Source organism: Balearica regulorum, chromosome 2 (assembly GCF_011004875.1).
Source record: "Balearica regulorum gibbericeps isolate bBalReg1 chromosome 2, bBalReg1.pri, whole genome shotgun sequence".
NCBI lineage: Eukaryota > Metazoa > Chordata > Aves > Gruiformes > Gruidae > Balearica > Balearica regulorum.
Window position 1 is genome coordinate 167,765,412 of NC_046185.1, and position 22,218 is coordinate 167,787,629.

Below are 22,218 nucleotides of genomic sequence, written 5' to 3' on the forward strand. Positions count from 1 at the left end.
CCACCAGGTTCACACGATGCTCCTCGTTCCTGGCTTAGACAACATGGCACTTGCTCCCTCTCCAACCGCCCAGGATCTCAGAGATTCCCATCACACCCCCGTTACTGTTGTTGTTCCAGCCTGGAGAGGCTCGGGCTGTGCCCTCACTCCAGCTCCCCGGTCAGCCCTGTCCCCTCCCTGAACATTTTCCTTTCAAGCAACAGTTTTTACAGTTTTACATGAGCAGTTACCACCACTATTAGCAGCTCCGCGGCTCCACCCTGGGTTCCTGGGTGTGGGGTGGCTGCGTCCCCATGCTGCCCACAACACAGCACACCAGGCCAAGCCAAAGCAAGCCAGGCAGCGCTGCCAAAGACCGGCATGGGCAACCAGAGCATCTTCCCTGCCTCTCTTCTGCTTATTTGTGTGTGCCCTCAGTGCCCGCAGGGACAGGTGGGACACCGTCACTGTGAGATCTGGCGAGGATAACAGTATGCAGACACCCCCCAGGCAGGACAACACATCTTTAATGCTCCAAAGGACTTGGCAAGAGGAGATGCAGCAACATGCAAAGGGGATCCAGCCCAGGCAGAGCTGCAGTGAGTTTGCAAAGCGGAGCTGCGTCATTCCCATGCCTCTCGCCTGCTCAGCTAGCCAAGGGCACGGGCAGGGGACCAGGAGGCATCTGACCCCATCAGGCACACAGCTGGATGTAGCTTTCTTGTGACCAGAGCCAAAAGTATGGGAAGACCTTCTCGCTGAAGGAGGCCTTCAACTGCAAGATCTGCACCATGTTCTTTGCATTGTAGAAGGTCACTTCGCCCGCTTCGTAGTCCAGGTGGACCCTGATCTTCTGGGGCTCTTCATTCAGTACCAGCGGGGTGGGGGGCATGTGGAGCACCGTGTACTGGCGATCCCAGCCCAGCCGCAGGGCCCAGATCTTCCCCATGGCCTTGCTGAGCGAGTCCTTCCTCCGCACGGACTCCACGGCCACCCCCACGGCCCAGCTGTCCCCGTTCCCTACCTCCAGCTCCCAGTAATGCCTCCCGGCCACGAACCCCTGGGAGCCCAGGACGCTGGGGCTGCCCGTGAATCTCTTGGGGGTGTCGGGGAGGTTTTGCTCTTTGTCTCCCAGCCGCACGGTTTTGCGGTCCCTCGAAAGGATCAGGTACGGACTCGCCGTCTCCGGGTCCAGCGTCACCCTCACTAATACACGACAGAGAGAAATGTCAGTCCATTGCCCGCCAAGGAGCAAACCAGCACCTCTCCCTCCTCTTCCACGGGGCTGGGACACGTCCTGCGAGCACAGCGGGCACGCATGCCCCGTGAGTGCACGCACACGGTGCCCACAGCCCCCTTGGGCAGCACGGGACACGGGGCACTCGCTGCCCTCCACGCCAGGACCCGTGGGCAAAGAATGCTCCCTGAGGCAGGACAGAGCCAGGCAGCGTCCCCGCGCGCAGGGGACAGATGCAACGGGCTTTGCTAAACCTGCTTTGCTAATCCCGTGCTGGATATTGCTGGGGCTAAGCGTGCTGGGGCTGCAGCCAGGCTGGGCGTGGGGGGGCAATATATCCCCGTGGGTGTGAGGAAGCATCGCCTGCAAGGCAGCAGCGTGCCAGGCCAGTCCCTGCTCAAGTGACAAAGGGAAAAATGCTCACCAAAGGGAAAACCAGCTCCCGACCCCGCTCCAAGGAGCAATCGGGCAACGTCACTGCAGAGCAGGAGCCGCCTGTTCATGTGGGATGATCTGCTGCCATCCCGCGGCCGTCCCACAAGGCCACAGAGGCGTCACTGCGCAGTGCCACCACCCCAGGCCCTCTGCTAAGCCCACTCCTCCGGGGCCCCGGCTCACGGTGGGGACCCCAGCGTGAGGGAAACCGAGGCACGCCCATCCTGTGCGCCAGGTCCCTCATCCCAAAAACTGAGAGGACAGAGACCACCCTCAGCACAAACGGCGCCAGCCAGCCCCGAGCCCTGCGATGCTGCCAGCGCCGCATGGACCCCGGGCATCTGCAAAGGCATTTCTGATCTGTGCCTAAAAGCCAGCTCAAAATGTGTACGGCCCCTCTGCTTAACTAGTCACAGTCTTTGCATCGCAGCAGCAGAAGATAAAGTCTCCAGAGACAGGGAAGCCGAGGGCCTCGTGCTGTCGGGCCCTCAGTGGACGTTAGAGGCCAGCGTCGCTGGGTGTTGCCTGGCGTGGGCACGGACCCGGGGTTTTTATAGCAGGCCCAGTCAAAATGAAGGGACCTGGCTCTAGAGAGACCCTGGATTTAGCTCTTGTGGTGTGAGCCCATCTCTGCCCCCAGAACGTAAGGAAACTCATTCTGGAAAGCTTTTCTCCCTTGTTTTTGGAGCTGATGGGCACAAACTCACCCATTTCTCTGTCCATCTCGCTCAGCAGGTTCACTAGAAGAAGGAAAGAAAGATGCATGAGTCTCTCTCCTCCTGTGGGATCTTTCCTGCTCTCCATCAGGACAGCAAGCCAGACGTGGCGCCTGTTCCCCAGCAGCCCTGGGCTCCAGCAGAGCCCATCTCAGAGACGGGTCCTGTCTGCAGTGTTTGGCTCCCAAATCCCAGGCAGAGGCCGTGGGCGGTGACGATCTCCCACTGCAGCCGAGCTCAGTGGGAAGCACGGCCTGGACACAGCAGTGCCTGGTGCCCTGGAGCAGCAGCACGCCCGCCTGGGGCCCAGACACCGGCTACACGGCAAGGCATCGCTTGCCGCTTCTTTGCTTTACCTTTGAATTTGGCCACTGCACCCACGACCAGCTGGCTCATCTCAGAGAGGCTCTGAACGGTCCTCTGCAGCTCCGGGGAAACCGGCTTTGGGATCGGGGCCTTCGCCGCCTCGCAGCTGAGGGGGGAGGACAACACGGAGAGGAGCTCTGACCTCAGCAGCCAGGGCCAGGAGAGAAACGGGGACAACCCCCTAGAGTGAGAGGAAACCTCCGGCCGCAGAACTCAGGGGAGCTGCGTCCCAGGTACCGGCACGGAAACCCCATCCCTAACAGGGGTGCAACGACCGCTGGCTGCCGATAACATCACGTTAAATCCCAGAGACTCGGCAGGGGAAAGCCACCTCCCTCCCGGCGGCAGTGCTCGGCCGCCTGCAGCATTTCCAAACCTCTGCCCGGAGAGAGGGGGAGAAGAGCGACCCCAAGCCCGTTTCGTACCTGCTCAGGGTTTTGCCAACATCCTGGAAGAGAGGAAACACCAGGTCAGCTCTGGCACTGCCGAGAAGGACTGCGGCCCCCGGCACCGAGTCACAGTCACTCCCCTGCTGTGTGCAGCGGGGCGATGGGGACGGGGGGGTCACACCACTCTCCTGGGGACTCTCCGGTGACTTGCTCACCCAAATCCTCACCTTCCCTCAGCTCACGCTGCAGGCCCAGGCTCACACCAGCCACACCACACCACACCACACCACGCACCACAGTGTCACTGCCCGGCCGCCGGCACACCGGCCGGCACCGTGCCGCGCTTTGCTCCCAGGCTCTGGGCTGCGCGGGCAGCGGGATGCAGAGGGTGCCAAGCGGGTGCCCCCAGCCTCGCCGGGGGGGTCACAGCGCCCGGGTGGGCAAGGCAGCCTCACCATAAGGAATTCGACCGCTGGCTGGTCACGTTTCTTCTGTATCTCCGCAATCAGCGTGTCCAGCAGCGATTTCCTCTCCGAAACACTGGAGACGTACTGGCAGCGCTCCTCGGCGAGCTGCCCACGTGCCCGGTCGAGCTGGGCCAGCAGGACACCCTCCTGCTCCCGCAGGAACTGCTGCAGCTGCTCGAAGGCGTCCTGCAGCCTCTGCCGCTCCAAGGCCACCTTCCCCTGCAAGGCACCCGCGCGGAGGCCGCTCAGCCATCCCATCCTCCGGGCGCCTCCGCGTGGGCACGGGGCAGAGAGCGGGGCAAGGATCAGGGGGACAAGGAGAAGACTTTTGGGAGAGGAAAAGCTGGAGGAATGGAGCAGGGAGAGGGGTGGCGAGTCTGGGTGCTGCTGACTGCGAAGTCTGAACGAGAGCAGGGTGGAAGAAGGATAGGTGGGACGGACAGAGAGGGAGAGAGAAAATAGTGTTGTTAGGGAAGAGGAGAGAAATATGTCATGGGGAGAGGGAACGATGGGACAGGCCCGTGGGGACGCGGGGGTACGCAGGCAGGAGGGCACCGAGAGAAACACACACCAGCAAGCCATCGCTCTCCTTTTCTCCTTCGGGCTTAAATCCTTCTTTCTCTTTTTGTAGAAAACCCAGGTTGCTCTGGAGCGTCTCCTGGAGGGGAAAAAAAAAAAACAACAAACAAACGACATATTTGGTGAGTTTGGGCTTACATTGGCATGAGTGAGATGATGTCACTGCCCGTGGGGACAGTACGGCTCTGCAGGGTCGCTGGGCTGGGCTTTGAGCTCAGCTCAGCACCCCTCTCTCCAAGCAGGCGCTACAGCCAGCCGAGGGAGATCCCCGTGCGCAGCTGCTCTGGCCGGCAGTATTTCTGGAACAGCGTCGTGTGGAAACCCTGAAGTCTGTGGGTTTGGGTGGGTTGGGTTTTTTTGTGTTTTTTTTTAATTAGCAAAAACAACTTTTGGTGTTAGAAGTGGGATTTGTGGGAAGAGGTCTGAAACGACGGCAGCGCTGTGTCTCAGACGCGCTCCATAAATTCGCTGGAGTATTAAAAAGCCCCTCGTGCTCCTCCAAGCCCTGCGGCAGAGCGGGCTCCTGGCGGGGGGACCCCAGCCTACATCTCGGGGGGACACCTCGTCCCCTGTAGCTGCGGCCCCAGCCCTGTCCCTGGCTGGGGACGTGTGGGGCACAAGGGAGCCCCAAGCAGCGAGAGGGACCTGCGCTCCTGGGTGGGCCGGAAGGAGGCCGTGGGCAGCGGGAGCCAGGGAGAACCAGCAGCACCGGCGGGGATACGGGACCCCAGCCCGCGGCTGGACGGAGACCCCAAGCCATGGCGAGGTGGGGACCCTAACCTGTACCCTAACGGGCACCCCCCAACCCGTACCCAGATGGGGACCCCAGCCAGCTGCTGGATGGGGACCCCAATCCATGACTGGACAGGGACCCCAACCTGTGCCTGGAGGACCCCGACCTGTGTCCCAAGGGGACCCCAGCCCGTGCCCGGAGGGGTACCGCAGCCCATGCGCTGAGGGGACCCCAGCCCACACACGCAGGGCGCCCTGACCCGTGCCCCGGGGGGACCCAGCCGGTTCCCCAGGAGACCCCAGCCCCTGCCCAGAGCCCCCCTCCCCGGTTCCCCCCGCCCCTCCCCTCACCCGGAGCTGCTGGGCGGCCTCCTCGGCGGGCCGGGCGCGGTGGTCGCGGTGCCGGGGCCCGTCCCGGCACAGGGGGCAGAGGAGGCTCCGGCAGCTCTCGCAGAAGAGGCCCAGGGCCTCGCCGTGGGCCGGGCAGCGGGGCCGCCGCGCCTCGTCCTCCAGGGCCCCCGCCAGCCCCGCCACGGCGCTCAGCGAGCGGTTGGGCCGCAGCGAACCGGGGGCCACGGCGGCGCGGCACTGGGGGCAGGCGGCGGGGCGCGGCGGGTCCCCCAGCACGGCCGCCATGCAGGGGCCGCAGAAGCTGTGGCCGCACTCGGTGATGACGGGCTCCGCGAAGAGCTCCAGGCAGACGGGGCAGGTGGCCTCGGCCTGCAGCTGCTCTCCCAGCGCCAGCACTGCCCGCGCCATGCCGCCGCCCGGCCGCGCTGCCCGGAAACGGCGGGGGGGGAGCCCGGGGCGGCCGGGGCGGAGCCGGGTGGCTGCGGGCTCGGCGGGGGGGGCGGGGGTGGGGAGGGGCGTGGGTGAGGAGGGGGGGGCGTGGGGGGGGGCGTGGGGGGCGGGGGGGTGTGCGTGGGGGTGGGTGGGGAGGGGGGTGCGTGGGGGTGGGTGAGGAGGGGGGTGCGTGGGGGGTGTGCGTGGGGAGGGGTGTGCGTGGGGAGGGGGGTGCGTGGGGAGGGGGGTGGGTGAGGAGGGGGGTGCGTGGGGAGGGGTGTGCGTGGGGAGGGTGTGGGTGGGGAGGGGTGTGCGGGGGGGGGGGCGGGGGGTGTGCGTGGGGAGGGGGGCGGGGGGAGGGTGGGTTTGCGTGGGGGTGGGTGAGGAGGGGGGTGCGTGGGGGGTGTGCGTGGGGAGGGGTGTGTGTGGGGGGGGTGCGTGGGGAGGGTGTGTGGGGAGGGATGTGCGTGGGGAGGGTGTGCAGGCGTGAGTGCAGGCGTGGGGGTACGGGCATAGGCGTGCCTGCATGTGCGTACCCGTGCGCGTGTATGTTGACATGTGTGTGTGCGCGCAGTTGTGTGCGGGTATGCGTGCGAGTGCGCTCCTGTGTGATGTGTACGTACGTGTGTGCGTGCGCACGTGCCTGTTGCGTTGGTGTGTGCATGAGCGTGTGCGTGTGTGTTGGCATGCGCGTGGATGTGTACATGCATGCACGTGTATATATGTGCGTGTATGTGCATGTGTTGGCACATGTGTGTACGTCGGTGCATCTCTGTGTGCCTGTATGTGTGCCCGTGCGTATGTGTGCCCATGTGTGTTCGTGTGTGTGTGTGCACACGCATACCTGTGCGCCTTTGCATTGGCATGTGCATGCGTGCGTGTAAACGTGTACACGGACTCATGCATCTGTGTGCATGTGGACGTTGTACGTACGTGTATGTGCAGATGGATCTGTGTGATGGATCTGTGCACGTGTGTTGGCACGCATGTGTGTATAGCTGTGCAGATGTGCCTGTGTTGGCACGCGGATGCGTGTTTGTGGGTGTGAGTCTGTGTGTGTTTGTGTCTGCGTGTCTGCGTGTCCTGACGTGGCTGTGCATGCATCTACATGTGCGTGTACGCACGGGCGTACAGCACGGCTGTGTCTACATGTGCCTGTGTGCACGTGCCTGGTGCACGCATGCCTCTCTGTGCATGTGTGTGTGCAAGCGTGAACGGTTTTGTACATGTCTGCCTGCGTGTGGGTGCACATTTTTGCGTGGCCATGTGTCTGCCTGTACGTGTATGCGTATGCATGTATGTGTGCGCATGCACGTGTGTGGGCGCGTGTATGTGCACGTGTGTCTCCGTGCGTGTGTCTCCATACAGGTATTTGCTTGTTGGTGTGTGAGTGTACATCTGTGTGTGTATCAGTGTCGGTGGGTGTGCCAGCGTGTGCCCCCGTGTCGTTCCACGTGTGTATGCATGTCTCTGTGTGTGCACACGTGTGGGGGTGTCTGTCTCTCCCACTGTATGTTTGTGTGCCTGGATCTCAGCACACGCATGTGAATGTGTGCGTGTGCAAACCAGGGAGGAACCAGCAGGGAAAAGCCGGGGGGAGCACAGGGCCCCCCCGCGTGTGCAGTGCGTGTGCCCACATCTGCACACACACGCGTGGCCGTGGGCAGCCCACGGGAGCGGAGACGACTCTGGCAGCCGGCGGCCGCAGCCCGGGGAGGGCCGGCGCACGTGCGAGCGTGAGCGTGAGTCTCATCCCGCCCTGCACGCGGGCGCTGGCGCAAGAGACCATCCTGCTCCCAGACCCCGCAGCCCCCCGGACGGGGAGGCCCCTTGCACCCCGTGGGACGCCGTGCGGCCTGGAGCCTGCTGCTGGGCTCCCACCTCCCGGCTTCACAAATCCTTTAAAAAAGGGACGCTGCCCTTCCCCGCGGCAGCGGGAGCCTTCCCCGGGGCGCCCAGGGCTGCGAGCCGGCGCGCTTCGGCGCAGCGCTGCCAGCCACCTTGGATGGTTTCGGTTTATAACCTAAACGTGCCCGGGAGCACCGGGGAGCTTCGCCCCAGCTCGGGCCGTCGCAGGCAGGCTGGAGGACCGGAGCAGGATCCTTCCCCAGGCCTCACGCTTGCGGGAGCCGCTTCCCACCCGCCGGGGCTGGGGGTTAATGCGGTTTAAGGGATTGTGTCAGCGCGGCAGCTGTGACATGCGGGAGCCGAGCGTAATCCGGTCCGTGAGCCGTTTCCCCAGGGCCGGCTGCCTCGCTGCCCGCTGCCGGCCCCTTCCCGCGCGTGTGAAGTCCCGCCAAACCGAGCGGCCGCCCCGGGGCAGGGGGGCTCCGGCTTCCACCCCTGCACCCCATGGCCGCCGGCGGCTCTCCCAGTGTCTCCTTTGCTCTCGCCCCAGCCCCGAAACCCCCGGAGGGCAGCAGCGGCGCTTAGGGAAGAGAAGAGGGCCTCCGGTAGCCCCACGAGCCCCCTCGGGCATCCCTGCAGGCTGCGGGGGCACGTCTCCACTGTGCCAGCCCCGGGCTCAGCCCCTGCGGGCAGCGGGTGTCCAAAACCAGCCCCCTGTGTGCAGCCGGCGGCTCCGCTCCATCGCCCCCCCCGGCACGCTGCGGGCCAGGGCCCGAGGAGCGTCCCCAAGCCCTTCTGGGGGCACCGCGCATCCCTGACGCGCTGCTGGCGGCCGGGCTGTCCCCGGCAATGAAGCGGCCGAATGACACCGCTCCCCGGTGGTTACTGCCTGCGCCCTGCCACCCCCCGCCTGCTTCCCAGACTCCGTCCCTGCAGCTGCGGTGGCGTCGGCACAACGCTCTCTGCCCCCCCGCTTTGCCATCGCTGTGGCATGCCGGGGTGCCAGCCCGGTTTGCCCCCTCAGCCGGAGCCTCTGGGCTGCGGTGCGGGCAGGCGCTGGGGTGCTGCCGGGGAAGGGTGGGGTACGCTGCCCACCTCACGCCGCGGCGGTGGCTCCTGCTCATCCCCTGTCCCCAGGGCTGCTGCCTTCCGGGTGCAGCCACGTCCAGCTCCCCCGGCACCCTGGGCGAGCGTGGCGGTGCCAAACCTGCAGTGACACGAGCCCTCGAAGAGTCGGTCCCGCCGCAGGACGGTGCCGATAACCCCCCATAGTTCAGCACACCCAGACCGAACCCGCCTGCAACGAAGCGGAGGGTGCCGATAACCCGCAGACAGCTCGGGGCAGGGGGGGGTGGCGAGGCTGCTCACGGCACGTGCCGCCCCCAGGTTTGTGCCCCGCAGCACCGCCACCTCCGCAGCTTTTCAGTGCCGCCGCCGCTCTGAGCTCGGCGCCCACCACGACGACTGTGTCCCCTGCCCGGCGTGGGAGCTGCGGCTGCAGATGGGCTGTTGACATTTGAGCCGCTGAAGGTCACCTGGACGTTGTTAAATCCTGGCAGCGTCCAGCGACCGACGCAGCTACGTGTACGCGCGGCCGGCGAGGAGCAGCACAAGCGGGAGAGCAATTGCTGCACGGCCTGGCCAAGGCGAGGAGGGAGCTGCGCGTCTCCTGGGCTCCCCGGGGAGGTCCCGGCACTGCGCGGGGGCAGCCGGGCCCCCTCTGCTAGTACGGGCAGCGAAGCGGCTGCTTTGCCAAAAACCAGCTGAACCCATCCATTTTTAGGAAGAAAAAAGGACAGCGCCAGGTCCGTGGCACCGCCAGCGTGAAGAACACAAGTTGCTGAGGACCAGAGTCAGTTCTGCTTTTAATTTATTTGTCCCCCCTAACTGCATTTAGTCCCGATGAGGGGGATGCGGGGAGGCTGCCGAGGGGCGCGGGGCAGCCAGCCGGCCCCGGGGGCTGCAGCCAGGCCCCCCCATCCCGCACCAGCACCTCCCTCCCGGGATATCAGCCCCGTCGCAGCACGTTTAACCTCACCAGGCTGCGCGCCACAACCCGAAACCCCAAACTGCTCCCAGGGAGTTTCGAGCAGCACCCCAGCGCAGGCAACGCAGGAACCTCGACTGGAGCCGGCCCCGGCAGCCCCGAAATGCTCCTTTCCGCACCGGTGACCGGCTGGTGGCTCTCAGCGCAGCCCTCGGGCGCTTTCCAGCCGGAAGAGGCTGTAAATGACAAATTTAGGAGGGGTTCGTACACCCGCAAAGTGCTGCGGCGAGGACTTTGGTTCCACAAAGGCATGAACAGGTCCCGACAACTTATTCCATCATCGCTCTGTTTATTGATGCCACTGTCCAACATGAGATCTGACGCCATCTTCCCCCAAGGCACCCGTCGTCCAGGAGCCCGGTGTGCGCCAGGAAGCCGGCGTCACCGCTCCGGCCACGGCCCGGCCCTTCCGGTGCATCTCACCCAGCCGCAGCCCCGCTACGGGAGCTGCGACGAGGACGAGCCAGGACTGCGGAGAACCGAGCCGCTGGAGACGGGAGCTCAGACCAACAGCAAGGAGACCGACCCACGTCCCACCCACAGGAATCTCCCGTGGGCAGCCCCGACTCGGCCGGGGCTTTGCTCAGAGCCAGCCCAGGACCGGCTCCTCCGTCTGGGGCAGGAGTCTCGCCTCTCCCGCCACCGGGGAGCGCGCGGTTGGTGCCACCGGCAAGGGCGAGGCCAGCCTGCTCGCCGCAGCGCGCTTCAGAGAGAGCAGAAGAGCAGTTAAACACATCGAGGTCTGGCACACAGGTACGTCACGGCCCCGCAGCGCCCCGCGGCAAGACCCGCGTCTACAAACCGCTCCCGCGTCTCGCGCCAGCCGGCGATGCCTTCGGTGCAGCTCTCATAGCGGTGGGAGGGACGGGCGCCCGGGGTCGCCGCTTGCCAGAAAGGCCTCTGCCGCTGCGGAAGGATTAAGCGCTAGAAATGAGTGTTTGGAGGAGCCTTGCTGATGGGGTCCTACCAGAAAAAAGGTTCTTGTACTGCAACTAGTATTTTATTCTATTGTATAATTCAGGAGCGCATCACAGCCCCGAGAGCCGGGCAGGCACCTATCAGCGCTTCAAATCTAGACACACGGAGAACTTCCTCATCATCTGCATCTATTTATTACTCACCTCCCCCCGGCCGGCAGCTCCTTGTCGCCACGCGCTGCTGAGCGGCTGTCGCGTCCAGCCTCGAGAGCTGGGACGAGGCAGCGCCTCTGCAGAGCTCCTGGACAAAAGTGACTGTGCCAGAATCAGCCTACAGAGCATTTTAAAAAAAAAAAAAAAAAAAAAAAAAAAAATCTTGGCGATCCTAAGTTTGCTTATCAAATAAAAAGTTCCTCCACATTTATTAAAAAACCAAACAGTAGATTTAAAAAGCAGTTAAGAGTCCTACTCCGGCAAAACACCCTGTACAGGTTTCTTTTGTTGTTGGTTTGCTTTTTTTCTGATGGTGAGGATTCCCCCTAAATCAGCTGCTTCTGTTAATTTTATATATATATATAATCTTTTACTTTTGCCGCGCGTTGCTTGCTTTAATTAATTAATTTATTTCCAATCAGCCTAGCCGTCTCCACCAGAGCAGCGACGACGACGCTACCACACAAAGCTTCCTTGATGTCCATGCCCTGAGCCGGGGGTGGGGGGGTGAGGGGAGGGCGGGAGAGATGAGCAGAGGAGGAGGAGGAAGAGGAGGAGGAGGAGGAGGAGGAGGAGGAGGAGGAGGAGGAGGAGGAAGAGGGCTGGAGGGGTGGAGGGAGGGAGGGAGGGGAGGGAGAGGAAGCTGTCGGCAGCCCCTCACTCTCCCATGTGCGTCCTCAGGTGGTACTTGAGGGACTGCTTGTAGCGGAAGCACTTGGTGCACTCGGTGCAGGGGTAGGGCCGCTCGCCGGTGTGCGCCCGCTGGTGCTCCAGGAGGTGATGCTTCTGGGTGAAGTTCTTGCCGCACTCGGTGCAGTGGTAGGGCCGCTCGCCCGTGTGGATGCGCTGGTGCTCCAGGAGATGGTGCTTGCGGATGAAACCCTTCCCGCAGACGGCGCAGGCGTGCGGGCGCTCCCGGGTGTGGATGCGGTAATGGTTGGTGAGCTTGGACTTCTCGCTGAAGGTCTTCTCGCACTGGCTGCACTGGTAGGGCCGCTCGCCGGTGTGAGTCCGCTGGTGCCGCAGGAGGTGGGAGGGCCGGGTGAAGTTCTTCCCGCACTGGGGGCAGAGGAAGGCCATCTCGCTCTTGCCGGCGTGGATCCTCTGGTGCATGATGAGGCTGATCTGCAGGCGGAAGCTCCTCCGGCACTCGCCGCAGGTGAAGGGCCGCTCCCCGACGTGGGTGATCTGGTGTTTGCTGAGGCTCGACTTGTGGCTGAAGCTGCTCTCGCACTCGGAGCACTTGTAGGGCTTCCCCGGGGGCGGGGGCCGCGGCTGGGGCTTGAGGCCGTGCTCGGGGCGTCGGGGGACCCCCACGCCGCGGCGCGTGTGGCTGCGCTGGTGCAGCAGGAACTGCTGCTTGTTGCGGAAGCTGAGGTCGCAGTCGTGGCACTCGTAGGGCCCTTCCTTGAGGTGGTTGCGCTGGTGGATCATGAAGTTGATCTTGAGCATGAAGCTCTTCCCGCACTCGGGGCAGATGTAGGGTCTCTCCCTCGTCCGGTTCCGCTGCTGGGCGATCGCTGGCTTCATCTCCCCGGAGTCCCTCTCGCAGGCGGGGGGCTTCCCTACACGGGCGGCCGCCAGGCTCCTGGGCTGCGTTTTGGAGCTGCACTGCGCCTCGCAGCCCACCCCGGCCTCGTGGCTGGGGAACGCCGGCGGCTCGGTCCTGCCTGAGAACATGGCGCACGGCTCCAGGGGGTCGGGGTCGTCCTCCTCCCCCTCCTCCTCCGTCTTGATCACGATCCCGTCCTCTGCGGGGGAAAACCAGAACAGCGTCAGGGTCATCGGCTGGGATGGGGCGGCCTTTTGTGCACCTGGGGGCTGCTACAGAAACATCTGCACGGGCTTCTGCAGCTGTTTGCACCTGCCTGCCCTGCCAGAATACCCGGACACGAGGCGGCTGCGGCCCGGAGCCCTGTGCCCTGGGACGGGGCACGTCCTCTCACGGGCGCAAGGCAAGCCCACGCACCCCCCGACAGGGAGGACAAACCAACCGCCTCCCGGACAGGCTCCGTTGCAGGGTGCGGCGTGACCCATCTGCCAAAAGGTTTTGCAATTCCACAATGCCGCGAGACGGCGGGGTGGGGTGGGGGGGGATAAAAGCACCATCGATTTGCGAGGACTCGGGCAGCTGAGTGCTTCTGGAGCAGCTCCACCTGCTGCCGGTTCGCTGGGCTCCAGCACCGCTCCCCACGCCTGGCACGGCACTGCGCCTCGGAAACACAGCACGGGGCTGCCGGGCTCCAGTTCCGCTCCTGAGACGACACGCCCAGCCTAGGACTGTCCCCTTCCTTCGGCCTCACTGCAGCGGGACGCGCGGGCAGCGTGCCCCGAGGAAAGGCCCGCGGTGGATCCCTCGCGCGTCACCCAGCGCTGGACTTTGAGCCAGGCCTATGTACTTTCCTAGGAAGAGCGGCCACGCTTTCCCCAGAAGAGGCAGCCGCCACGTGCGGGATGTATCAAAGCCGCCGCCCTCTCTCCGCCAACGGAGGGGTCCGTGGGGAAAACCCACATTCCCACATCCTCCTTCCCCCCTCCTCGCAGCGAGGAGCTTCCCCTGTGCGGACCCAGGGGCTATCGCTGCTCAAGCGCTGGCCGCCGGCACCCGCGCCCCGCTCAGAGTGTTGCCGCAGCTCCTGCTCCCCACCAGCCGGGGCCCCGAGCGTCGGCCGAGGCGCTGGCTCTCGGACCAGGATCAGCTCCAGCCCCACTGGTGGTTTGGCTGGTTTCCTTTAGGAAATGGCAAGGAGACCACGGGATCCACGAGACGGAGTTGAGGAGGACCTCAAGAGCCCAACTCAATCTTTCTTGGTTTGTGTCGCACCGTCACAAGGCCACCAGAAGGCAGGGAACCCCCCGTTCCCAACAGCCCATCTCCCCGCTTTCCCACCTCCGCCCCCAAGGCACGTCTGTAGGACCTGGCCCGTACCTGCCACCCAACTGGCAGACCTCCACACATGACACGCCCGGTGCCACCTTCGCACCTCCCCACTAAATAACCTCACCCTTCCCCTTCCCTCCCGGCAGCTCGCACACCACGCACCTCCGGCCACCCTCCTCCCCGTCCTCCGGTCCTGCCCTGCGGCCCTCACGCTGGTCGGCGTGCAGGACCCCGCACGTTCCTCCAGCAGAGTCTGGTGCGTAAGCGCCCGAGCAGCTTACACCGTTCCTCCGCATGACTCGCACCCGGGCAGGAGTCCTCGACCGACGTCCTGCCCTCCGCACCGGTGGGATTTTGGCAGCAGGGGCTCACTGGGGCTCCCTTAAACCGCTGCCTGGGACACGTCTTCCCTTGTTCTCCATGTGCAACAAGGGCTTTTCCCACCCATGGAGGACCAAGCCACTGCTCGCTCCGCTCCAGAGCAGGTCGAGTGCCCTCAGAGACCACGCTCTGACATCCACCACGTGTGTGCTGAGTCCTCCTCCCGGCCTGAGGTCTCACTGCAGCCACTCTTGAGGTTGCTGCAGCCAGAAACTTTCCTTCTGGTGCTGGTTCTGGGGAGATTTAACTCTCCTCCTCCGTCCAACCCTTTGCCCACCTTTGCCTGACCCACCACAGCCCCCCGAGGCTCAGCGTCTCACCTGTGCAGCTCCCGTGGTGAACGATGACCCTCTGGATCTCGTTGAAGTCAGCTACGTATTCGGAGGAGTCACCCACGCTGGTTGCCGGGAGGTCCCTCGGAGGAGAGACGGAGCCGTAGGGGCTCTCGCAGGCTGCCTCCTCGTCCGGACTCTGGAAGCTCCCCTCCGACTGCCCCGACATCCCGCGCAGCTCAGGGTTTTCGGGGCTGTCTTCAGGAAGGAGCTCCTCCGTTTTGATCACAACCCTTATACCAGCTGCAGCAAAGAGAGATTCCCGCTCGCTGTCATTCCCGGGATCCGGGACAAAGAAACCGTTTGCAAAATTCCCCGCCGGCTCTGGCTGCTGATCCCGCAGAGGGGTTTCGTTTGCTCGGCCACTTCTGCTTTCCCTTTGGCCCCTGCCCTTCAGCCAGCCCTGCCACGCTCCTGCCTCTCGCCTGGGATATTCCGCAGGCACAGGGGACGACCCCTGCCCGGCCTGGGGACTCGGCGCCTGCAGCTCAGCACCCCTCTGCCACCCCGTGCGCCCTGGCCACACTGCTGGGTCAGCAGCGGATGATTTTTCTCTTCCTGATGATCTCGACTTAACTTCAAAATCCTCATGACCAAGAGCCCGGGCAGGGGGTCAGAGCGACCCCACATCCGCAGCCCGGGGCCAGGGATCAGCAGCGGAGCTGACACCGTCTCTTCCCGGACATCTCCTCATCTCCTCATCAGCCCCCTTATCGCAGAGCAGGAGTTGCTCTGGGACTCGGGTCCCTGGTGTCCTGCCCTTGGAGAAACCCCTCAGCACCCAGGGTCCCCATGTGCAGGATGGGAGCAGGCTTCCCTGCCGGGGGGGATGCTCCAAGGATAAACCCAGGCACCATCCACACAACCAGAGAGGGCGGAAAGGATTTTTTGGGAAGGCTACGGCTCCCTTGGGTGGGTGGGGTTTCCCAATGGGATCCGATTCTCCTTTCCTGCTGGGCACACCGGCTCCCTGAGGACCTGCTCTGGTTGCAGATGTTTCCCTTGCTGATGGCTCCTACTGCCCAAATCTCCAGGCTCCCCTTGCCCCGGCTGATACGTTTATCCGTACCTGGACATCAAATCTCCAATCAGCCAAACCTTTCCTGCTCGTACACGAGGCTCCTCCAAGACAACCTCCTCACGCATGGCCCTCAGCTTTAGCCTCAGGGCAAGCAGCTCCTCTGAACGCAACCTACGGCTCCCCTTGTGCTAAGCTGTCGTCTCACCTGCGGTGGCATCGGTCATCATCTCACTCTCCTCCAAGTCCTGCTCGTTCCTGACCCGCGGTTCTTCTCCTTGCTCGATCTGAGACAAAACACCAGGTTTGGAAATTGCATAGTCTGTTGAGAGACAGAGGATGGAGGGATTACTGCACAGGGAGTCCTGATAGCGGCTTCCACCTCTCCCCAGCCTCGGGGGGACACGTGAGGACACTCAGGAGCATCCACAAAGGATCTGCAGGCAGAAATGCCTGGTGCTGCAGGCAGACCAGGCTCCCTGGACGGACGGAGGAGACTCACTGGAGGCAGGAGCTGAGGTGCCACGCGCAGAGGAACTACCTTTGAGAAGAAACCCAACCCATACATTTTTCTGGCAGGGTTTTAGAACTTCTCAGGCAAATTCCTGGTTCTCCTGAAGCCAAAAGCTTTTCACCTCTGGCCCCAGCAGAGCCAGAATTTCTCCTGCAGCTTTGGCAGGAAGCGCCCCAAAGGAGCGCAGCTAAGACTGCAGCAGACAACTTTTCACGCTGCCAAAGTTTCCTCTAGAGGGGTGCATGGGCTGGTAGCTGCTGCTGGCCCAGAAGATGCAGGGAAGCCCTTCCAACAGCCACGGGGAAGGAGCTGGCTGTTCACCAAGTAACTCTGGCTGGAAGGAGCCCCAGGAGGTCTCCAGCCCACCTGCCCGCGGGTGGCCCCACGCCAGGAACGAACCCGGACATTGCTGGAGGGATGCCCTCACCCAGACTACAAACATCCTCCCGGGTTTTTAAGTCTCCCTTTAAAACGGGACGTTAGGGTCTCAAGGGGATCTCCGAGGAGGACTCGGCAGAGGCCCGAGCCTGTGGGCAGCCAGGCGCCCCAGCGGACCTGCCCCGCGCCAGGGCCAGGACACCCCGTATTTACCCAGGGAGATGAGCGACTCATAGTTCCCCTTCATCACATTCTTGTACAGCTCCTTCTGCCACTCCTCCAGCTTCTCCCATTCCTTGTTGTTGAAATAGACGGACACGTCGTCAAACGTCACCGGCACCTGCAACCACAAGCAGCACGGGTTCAGGCGCCCGCCTCGCTCCCCGGCAGCCCAGCGCGTTATCTCTGGCTGGCGGCGTAAGCAGCTCGCTCCCGCTCAGACACAACCAGGCTTCAGCTACTCCACGGCCATCAACAAGTTGGGGTTTATATTTAAAACAACTCCTGGGTACGTCTTTCTACGAGATTAAAGGTCTCGGCCAAACGGCCGGTTCTCAGTGAGGAGCCCAGAACGTGATTTCTCCCAACGACACCAACCTCCTCCTCTCGGTCCCTGCACCGGCGGGGACGACTCTGCAGAGGTGACCGGGCTTGTGCCCGTCTGGAGGGAGCGTAAAGGAGATAAAAATCGGGCGCTAGGGCTGGACCTCATCTCTATTGATGAGCTGACGTAAAAACCCAGATTCAATTACCCCAGAACTCCAGGGAAAACTCTACCCGGGCCTGAAGGGCTCCCAGTTATCGTTAGGTATTGTGTGCAAATTGGCCGGGAGCAGACTGCAGCTTTCAAGCCTGTTTGCCAAATAATAATTTCTAAGGATAAATTCAGGATGCGCGAGCCGGGCTGTGTTTGGCTTCTTCTCCCCAGCTGCACTGATGGGGTGTCAGGGTGTGAACCCCCCTTTTCCAGACCCCCTCCGCTCTCTCCAGCAAAGCGGCAATGTTCACATTGCCACGTCCCACACGGTCCCATCTGCAAACTTTCTTTTAGCAAGAGGGTCATGAAGTGCAGACAGGAACCGAGTATCGTCGGTGGGCTCCTTCTGATGCTCGTCTAGCCTGGGGAGCTCGTCTGCCTCCCCCCGAATCCCAGAGGTTCCCCACTTCCTGCACCAGCAGCCCCCGCTTCCTCCTTCCCCCGTCCAGGAGACCCCCACCGCAGCACCAAGGGGGTAAAACAAACAAAAAAAAGAACCGCCAAATCTGCAGGGTTTGTCTCAAAAGGAGGTAAACCAAAAAAGAGTAAATCGCTCCCATGGTGTGCAGGGCGGTGAAGCAGAACTGAAACCTCCGGCTTGAGTACGGGAGGACGTTCCCCTTGTGTCCATCTCCCACCGCACGCGGGTGCCGGCTGGGGGGACGCTGGGAAGCTGCGAGGGGCTCCAGGTCCCGACGGCGAGCGACTCACCTGCGCCAGGGCCGTCCCCGCTCACCCACCGCGTCTCCCCCCCCCGCCCCGTCCTGCCCTCCACAAGCCTTCGGGAGCGTTTTGGGCACAGACCCGGCTCCCGCACCCCAGGACACCGGGACACCGTTACCTTGGGGACTTCGCCCTTCCTGCCCGGGGGCAGCCGCAGGATCCAGAAGTTCCTGTTCTTCAGGAGGTTCTCCATGTTCTCCAGGCGCCGCTGGAGCAGCCCGTACTCCTGGATGAGGGTGCCCAGCGCCGCGCACTTGCTCTCCAGCTGGTTCCCCAGCTCTGCCGCCGTCTTCTCGCAGTCGATCAGCTTCTTCTCCGCCATCCCCGTCCGACCCTCCAGGTCGAGCAGGCGGGTGGAATGGGAATCCACCTTCCTCTCCACCGCCTGCACGGCCGCCACCACCGTCAGGGACAGCTCGGCCGTCTGCGTCTCCCGCTCCGAGGTGCGCTCGGGGCCGGCCGGCGGCCGGAGGGGCGAGGGGCAGCGCGGCTGCAGCACCGGCTCCGGCGCCTGCGGGCAGAGGGGTGCAGGGGTCACGGCGGGGGGGGCACCCCCAGGGTGATGGGGACCCCCGGGGTGGGGGGGGGACCGCTGCAGAGCCCGACGCTCCCCAGGGCGGCGCAGACGTCCCCACATCCCCCCAAGCTGCTTATGGCGGTGGCCCCGTGTGGGTCCCACGGGACGGACAGGACCCGTCGTGGGGGGACGGGGGGGTCCCACAGCGCGGGGAGGGGAGCTGACACTGAGGGGGGTGACACGGGACAGCCGGGCCCGGTTGCCATGGGCACGGCGAGGAGACACCCCGGGGGGCTGGCGGGCGCCGTCAAGGCCAGGGCGCCCCGTCGCCATGGGGACCGGGCGGTGAAACGGGGGGGGGGGGGGGGGCGGGGGGGGGCGGCCTGTCACCGGCGGGCGGCGGGGGGTGCTCCCCGACCCGCGGGGCCCGGCCGTGGGGGCGCGGGGCGGGGGGGCGGCGGGAAGCGCAGGCCCGGCCCTCGACGGCAGCTCGGGCGCCGCCGGCCGCGGAGGCCCGGCCCGGCCCGGCCCGGGCGCGCCGCCCCCCCGGGGCTGCCCGCGCCGCCGCCGGCCCTGCCCGGCCCTGCCCGTCCCCCCGGGGGGGCGGCCGCGGCCCCGCTCGCTGACAGCCCCCGTCGGCCTCCCGCCCCGCCGCCCGCCCCGCCGCCTCCCGCCGCGGCCCCGACGGCGCGGCCCGCCCCGACGTGCGGCCCGCGGGCGCCGGGCGAGCGGCGGCGGGCCGGGCCGCGACCCGCGGCGGGCGGGAGGGGCGCGGCGGGCGCCCTTACCTGAGCGGGAGCCCCCTCGGCCATGGCCCTTTGTTCCCTGCCCGGGGCCCCGGGGGCCGCGGCCGGGAGGATCCAGCGCCCGCTCGCTCCTTCACCTCCGCCCGCCGCCGGGCATCGGGCTGGGCCCGGGGCGGCGCGGCGCGGCGGGGCGGCGGCGGGGCGGGGGCGCGGCGGGGCGGCGCGGCGGGGCGGGGCGCGGCCCGGCCCGACCCGACCGGGGAAGGCGCGGGGTGGGTGGTAGGGGCGGGGGGGGCGCGGCGGCGAGAGACCGAGCGCGGCTCCGGGTCCCGGCTCCGCCGCTCCGCGCTGGGCGCTCCGGCCCCGCCGCTGCCCCGCCGAGCCGGCAGGGGGCGGGCGGGCCGCCGCCGCCGCGCGGGCCGCGCCGGGGGCCGCGCCGGGCGGGGCGGAGCGGGGCGCCCGCCGCCACCGCAGCGCCCCCTGCCGCACCGACGGCATCACCGCGCCGCCGCCGCCGCCGCGCACCGTCGAGGCCCCCCCCCCCCCCCCCGCCGGCACCGCCCGGCCCGGCCCGGCCCCGCCACCGGCCCCGCTACGGGGGGGGAACCGACGGCGGCGGCCCGGGGGGGGGGGGGTGTGTGTGGGTGGGTGTGTGTCCCGGGATCGGGCCCGTGGGTTCCCCGCGCGGGGCGGGGCTGCGAGAGGAACCGGGGGGCTGCGGGGGGGGGACGGGGAGAAATTGGGGGGGGGCGGGGGAAGGGGTGAGCGGGGGCTGAGGGACTGGGGGGAACTGGGGAGGAACTGGAGGAGCTGGGGGAACAACTGGGAGAACTGGGGAGGGACTGGAGAGAACTGGGGAGGAGCTGGGGGAACTGGGAAGGACTGGGGGCAACTGGGGGGGCTAGGGGAACTGGGAAAGACTGGGGGCAACTGGGGAGGTGCTGACAGCAGCTGGAGGGAACTGGGGAGGGGCTGACAGCAACTGGGGCGGCCCCAGGGAGGACTGGGGGGAACTGGTGAGGGGCTGGGGGGGAACTGGGGCTGGTGCTGGGGCAACCGGACTGACGGGGGGGGGGGAGCGCGGGGTGCGTGCGGAGGGACTGGGGGGACTGGGGGGGGAACTGGGGGGGACTGGGTCGGGGCTGAGGAAACTGACGGGGGGGGGGGAGCAGTAACTGGGAAGGCCCTGGGGGGTGCGGGGGGGGTGGGCTGGGGGGAACTGGGGGTAATGCGGGGCGCCGGGGGGTCCCAGGGCACTGGGCTGGCTGTGAGGGGCAAGTGGGAGAGAGTGGGCGGGAACCGGGGGGAGACCGGTGCGGCACGGGCCGCGGGGAGCCGAGGGGCCCTGACAGGGCGCGGGGGCAGCTCCCCCCGCCCGGCCCGCACCGTCGGGCGCCGCCATGGCCGGGGGCGGGGCTGGCCCGCACCCTCGGGCGCCCCCTGGCGGGCCCCCCCCTGTGCCCGCACCGCTCCCGCCCCCCCCCGCCCCGCGGCCTCGCGCCCCGCGGGCCTGTGAAATGGCGGCCGGAGGGCGGTGTCGCCATGGAAACCGCGCGCCCCCCCCCCCCCCCGCCCGCCCAGCACGAGCCCCCCCGCGGTTCCGCGCGGACCGGGGCTGGCGGGGCTCTGCGGGGGCGGCACCGCCCGGCCCTTGGTGTGCTGGGCCGTGCTGGGCCGTGCTGTCTGTCCTGTCTGTCCGTCCTGTGCCATCCTGTCTGTCTGTCCTGGGCTGTGCTGGGCCGTGCTGGGCCGTGCTGTCTGTCCTGTCTGTCCTGTGCCGTCCTGTCTGTCTGTCCTGTCCGTCTGTCTGTCCGTCCTGGGCCGTGCTGGGCCATGCTGTCTGTCCTGTCCGTCCTGTCCTGTCTGTCCTGCCTGTCCATCCTGTGCCGAGCTGTCTGTCTGTCTGTCCTGTCTGTCCTGTGCCGTCCTGTCCTGTCTGTCCTGTCCTGTCTGTCCTGTCCTGTGCCATCCCATCCCATCCCTGTCCCTGTCCCTATCCCCGTCCCAATCCTCGTTCCCATCCCCATCCCCATCCCCATCCCATCCCATCCCCATCCCATCCCCATCCCATCCCATCCCCATCCCCATCCCAATCCCCATCCCATCCCCATCCCATCCCATCCCATCCCCATCCCCATCCCCATCCCATCCCCATCCCCATCCCCATCCCCATCCCATCCCCATCCCCATCCCAATCCCCATCCCATCCCCATCCCATCCCATCCCATCCCATCCCCATCCCCATCCCCATCCCATCCCATCCCCATCCCATCCCATCCCATCCCCATCCCCATCCCAATCCCCATCCCATCCCCATCCCATCCCATCCCATCCCATCCCCATCCCCATCCCCATCCCATCCCATCCCATCCCCATCCCATCCCCATCCCCATCCCATCCCCATCCCCATCCCCATCCCATCCCCATCCCCATCCCCATCCCATCCCATCCCATCCCCATCCCACCCCACCTTGTCCCCCCTGGCCCCCCAGCCCCGGTGCAGCCCCGTGCCTCCACACAGCCCCAGCAGGGCCCCGTGCGCAGCGGCAGCCCCATGGCACACGGCCCCGCTCCTGGTCCTGACCTCGGGGACCCCCGGCACGGGGTGACAATGGGGGGAAGTCGGTGAGATCGCACGCAGGGAAGGGCAGGAAACCCTCTGGATTGCGGGAAAAGGGAGGGGACAAGGGGGACCGGGACGAGGCCACATCCCATCACCGCTGCCATGCCGGAACGGGGGCACGGCTGCAGCACGGCCGCGGTGTCGGCACAAGGAGCACGGGCTGCCCGCTGGCACCCACGCTTGGGGCTCGGGGAGGGACACCACCACCCATCCCCACCCACCCAAGGGAGCAACGGCAGGCGGGGACCCCCCCCATGTCCCAGGGCCCCCCCAGGCTGTCCCAGGGAGCCCCAGCCCCCAGCCGTGGGGGACACCCAGCGGGAGGGGGACACCGGGAGCAGCTCTGGGATAGGGAAGGCCACTGCCCCGGGGCTCGGATGTCCTGTGCAACTGGGGAGACTGGGATGCAGGGGAGCTACTGGGCAGAGAGCGTGCCTGAGCCCGGCTGCTGGAGGGACCCGCTCTGGACACGTGGAGACGTGTATATGTATATTTATTGTGTATATTTACTTTCTGTTAGTGGATCTTCATCGCTATTAGTCAGAAGGAGATGAGGATGCGGCCACTGGTGCTGTGTTCCTTTGAGTGCCGAGATCTGTGCTGCCAGCCATGGATGTATGGGTACGTATAGAACCACAGA

At 65.8% G+C, this 22,218-nt stretch overlaps 2 protein-coding genes across 2 annotated transcripts in view; both read right to left on the minus strand.

Moving 5' to 3' along the window:
* Positions 1 to 488: 488 nt before the first annotated feature.
* Positions 489 to 5,669, minus strand: LOC104631655 (E3 ubiquitin-protein ligase TRIM7). The gene is made up of 7 exons (XM_075746979.1): positions 5,252 to 5,669; positions 4,161 to 4,247; positions 3,578 to 3,808; positions 3,159 to 3,181; positions 2,724 to 2,839; positions 2,359 to 2,391; positions 489 to 1,185 (listed from the first exon to the last, which is right to left on the minus strand). Exons 1-7 carry the CDS (start codon positions 5,657 to 5,659, stop codon positions 674 to 676), a joined length of 1,410 nt encoding a protein of 469 aa, XP_075603094.1. The 5' UTR covers positions 5,660 to 5,669; the 3' UTR covers positions 489 to 673.
* Positions 5,670 to 11,182: 5,513 nt separating this feature from the next.
* Positions 11,183 to 22,218, minus strand: part of LOC104642328 (uncharacterized) — a 41,113-nt gene continuing 30,077 nt past the window's right edge. Inside the window, exons 17-22 of the mRNA XM_075747051.1 lie at positions 18,998 to 19,387; positions 17,811 to 18,203; positions 16,426 to 16,552; positions 15,529 to 15,642; positions 14,291 to 14,545; positions 11,183 to 12,459 (exon numbers count right to left, since the gene is read on the minus strand). Of these exons, the coding sequence (XP_075603166.1) occupies positions 11,366 to 12,459; positions 14,291 to 14,545; positions 15,529 to 15,642; positions 16,426 to 16,552; positions 17,811 to 18,203; positions 18,998 to 19,387 (2,373 nt within the window). The 3' untranslated portion in view covers positions 11,183 to 11,365. The remainder of the gene's footprint in view (positions 12,460 to 14,290; positions 14,546 to 15,528; positions 15,643 to 16,425; positions 16,553 to 17,810; positions 18,204 to 18,997; positions 19,388 to 22,218) is intronic.

Bases quoted from the DNA above. Each gene is read 5' to 3' on its own strand.
- LOC104631655 (XM_075746979.1), bottom strand. From the start codon at position 5,659: ATGGCGCGGGCAGTGCTGGCGCTGGGAGAGCAGCTGCAGGCCGAGGCC. The intron at 4,248-5,251 runs GTGAGGGGAGGG...TTTCCCCTCCAG, and splicing joins AGGCCGCCCAGCAGCTCCGG to GAGACGCTCCAGAGCAACCT. The intron at 2,840-3,158 runs GTACGAAACGGG...CTCCCCCCTCAG, and splicing joins GTTGGCAAAACCCTGAGCAG to CTGCGAGGCGGCGAAGGCCC.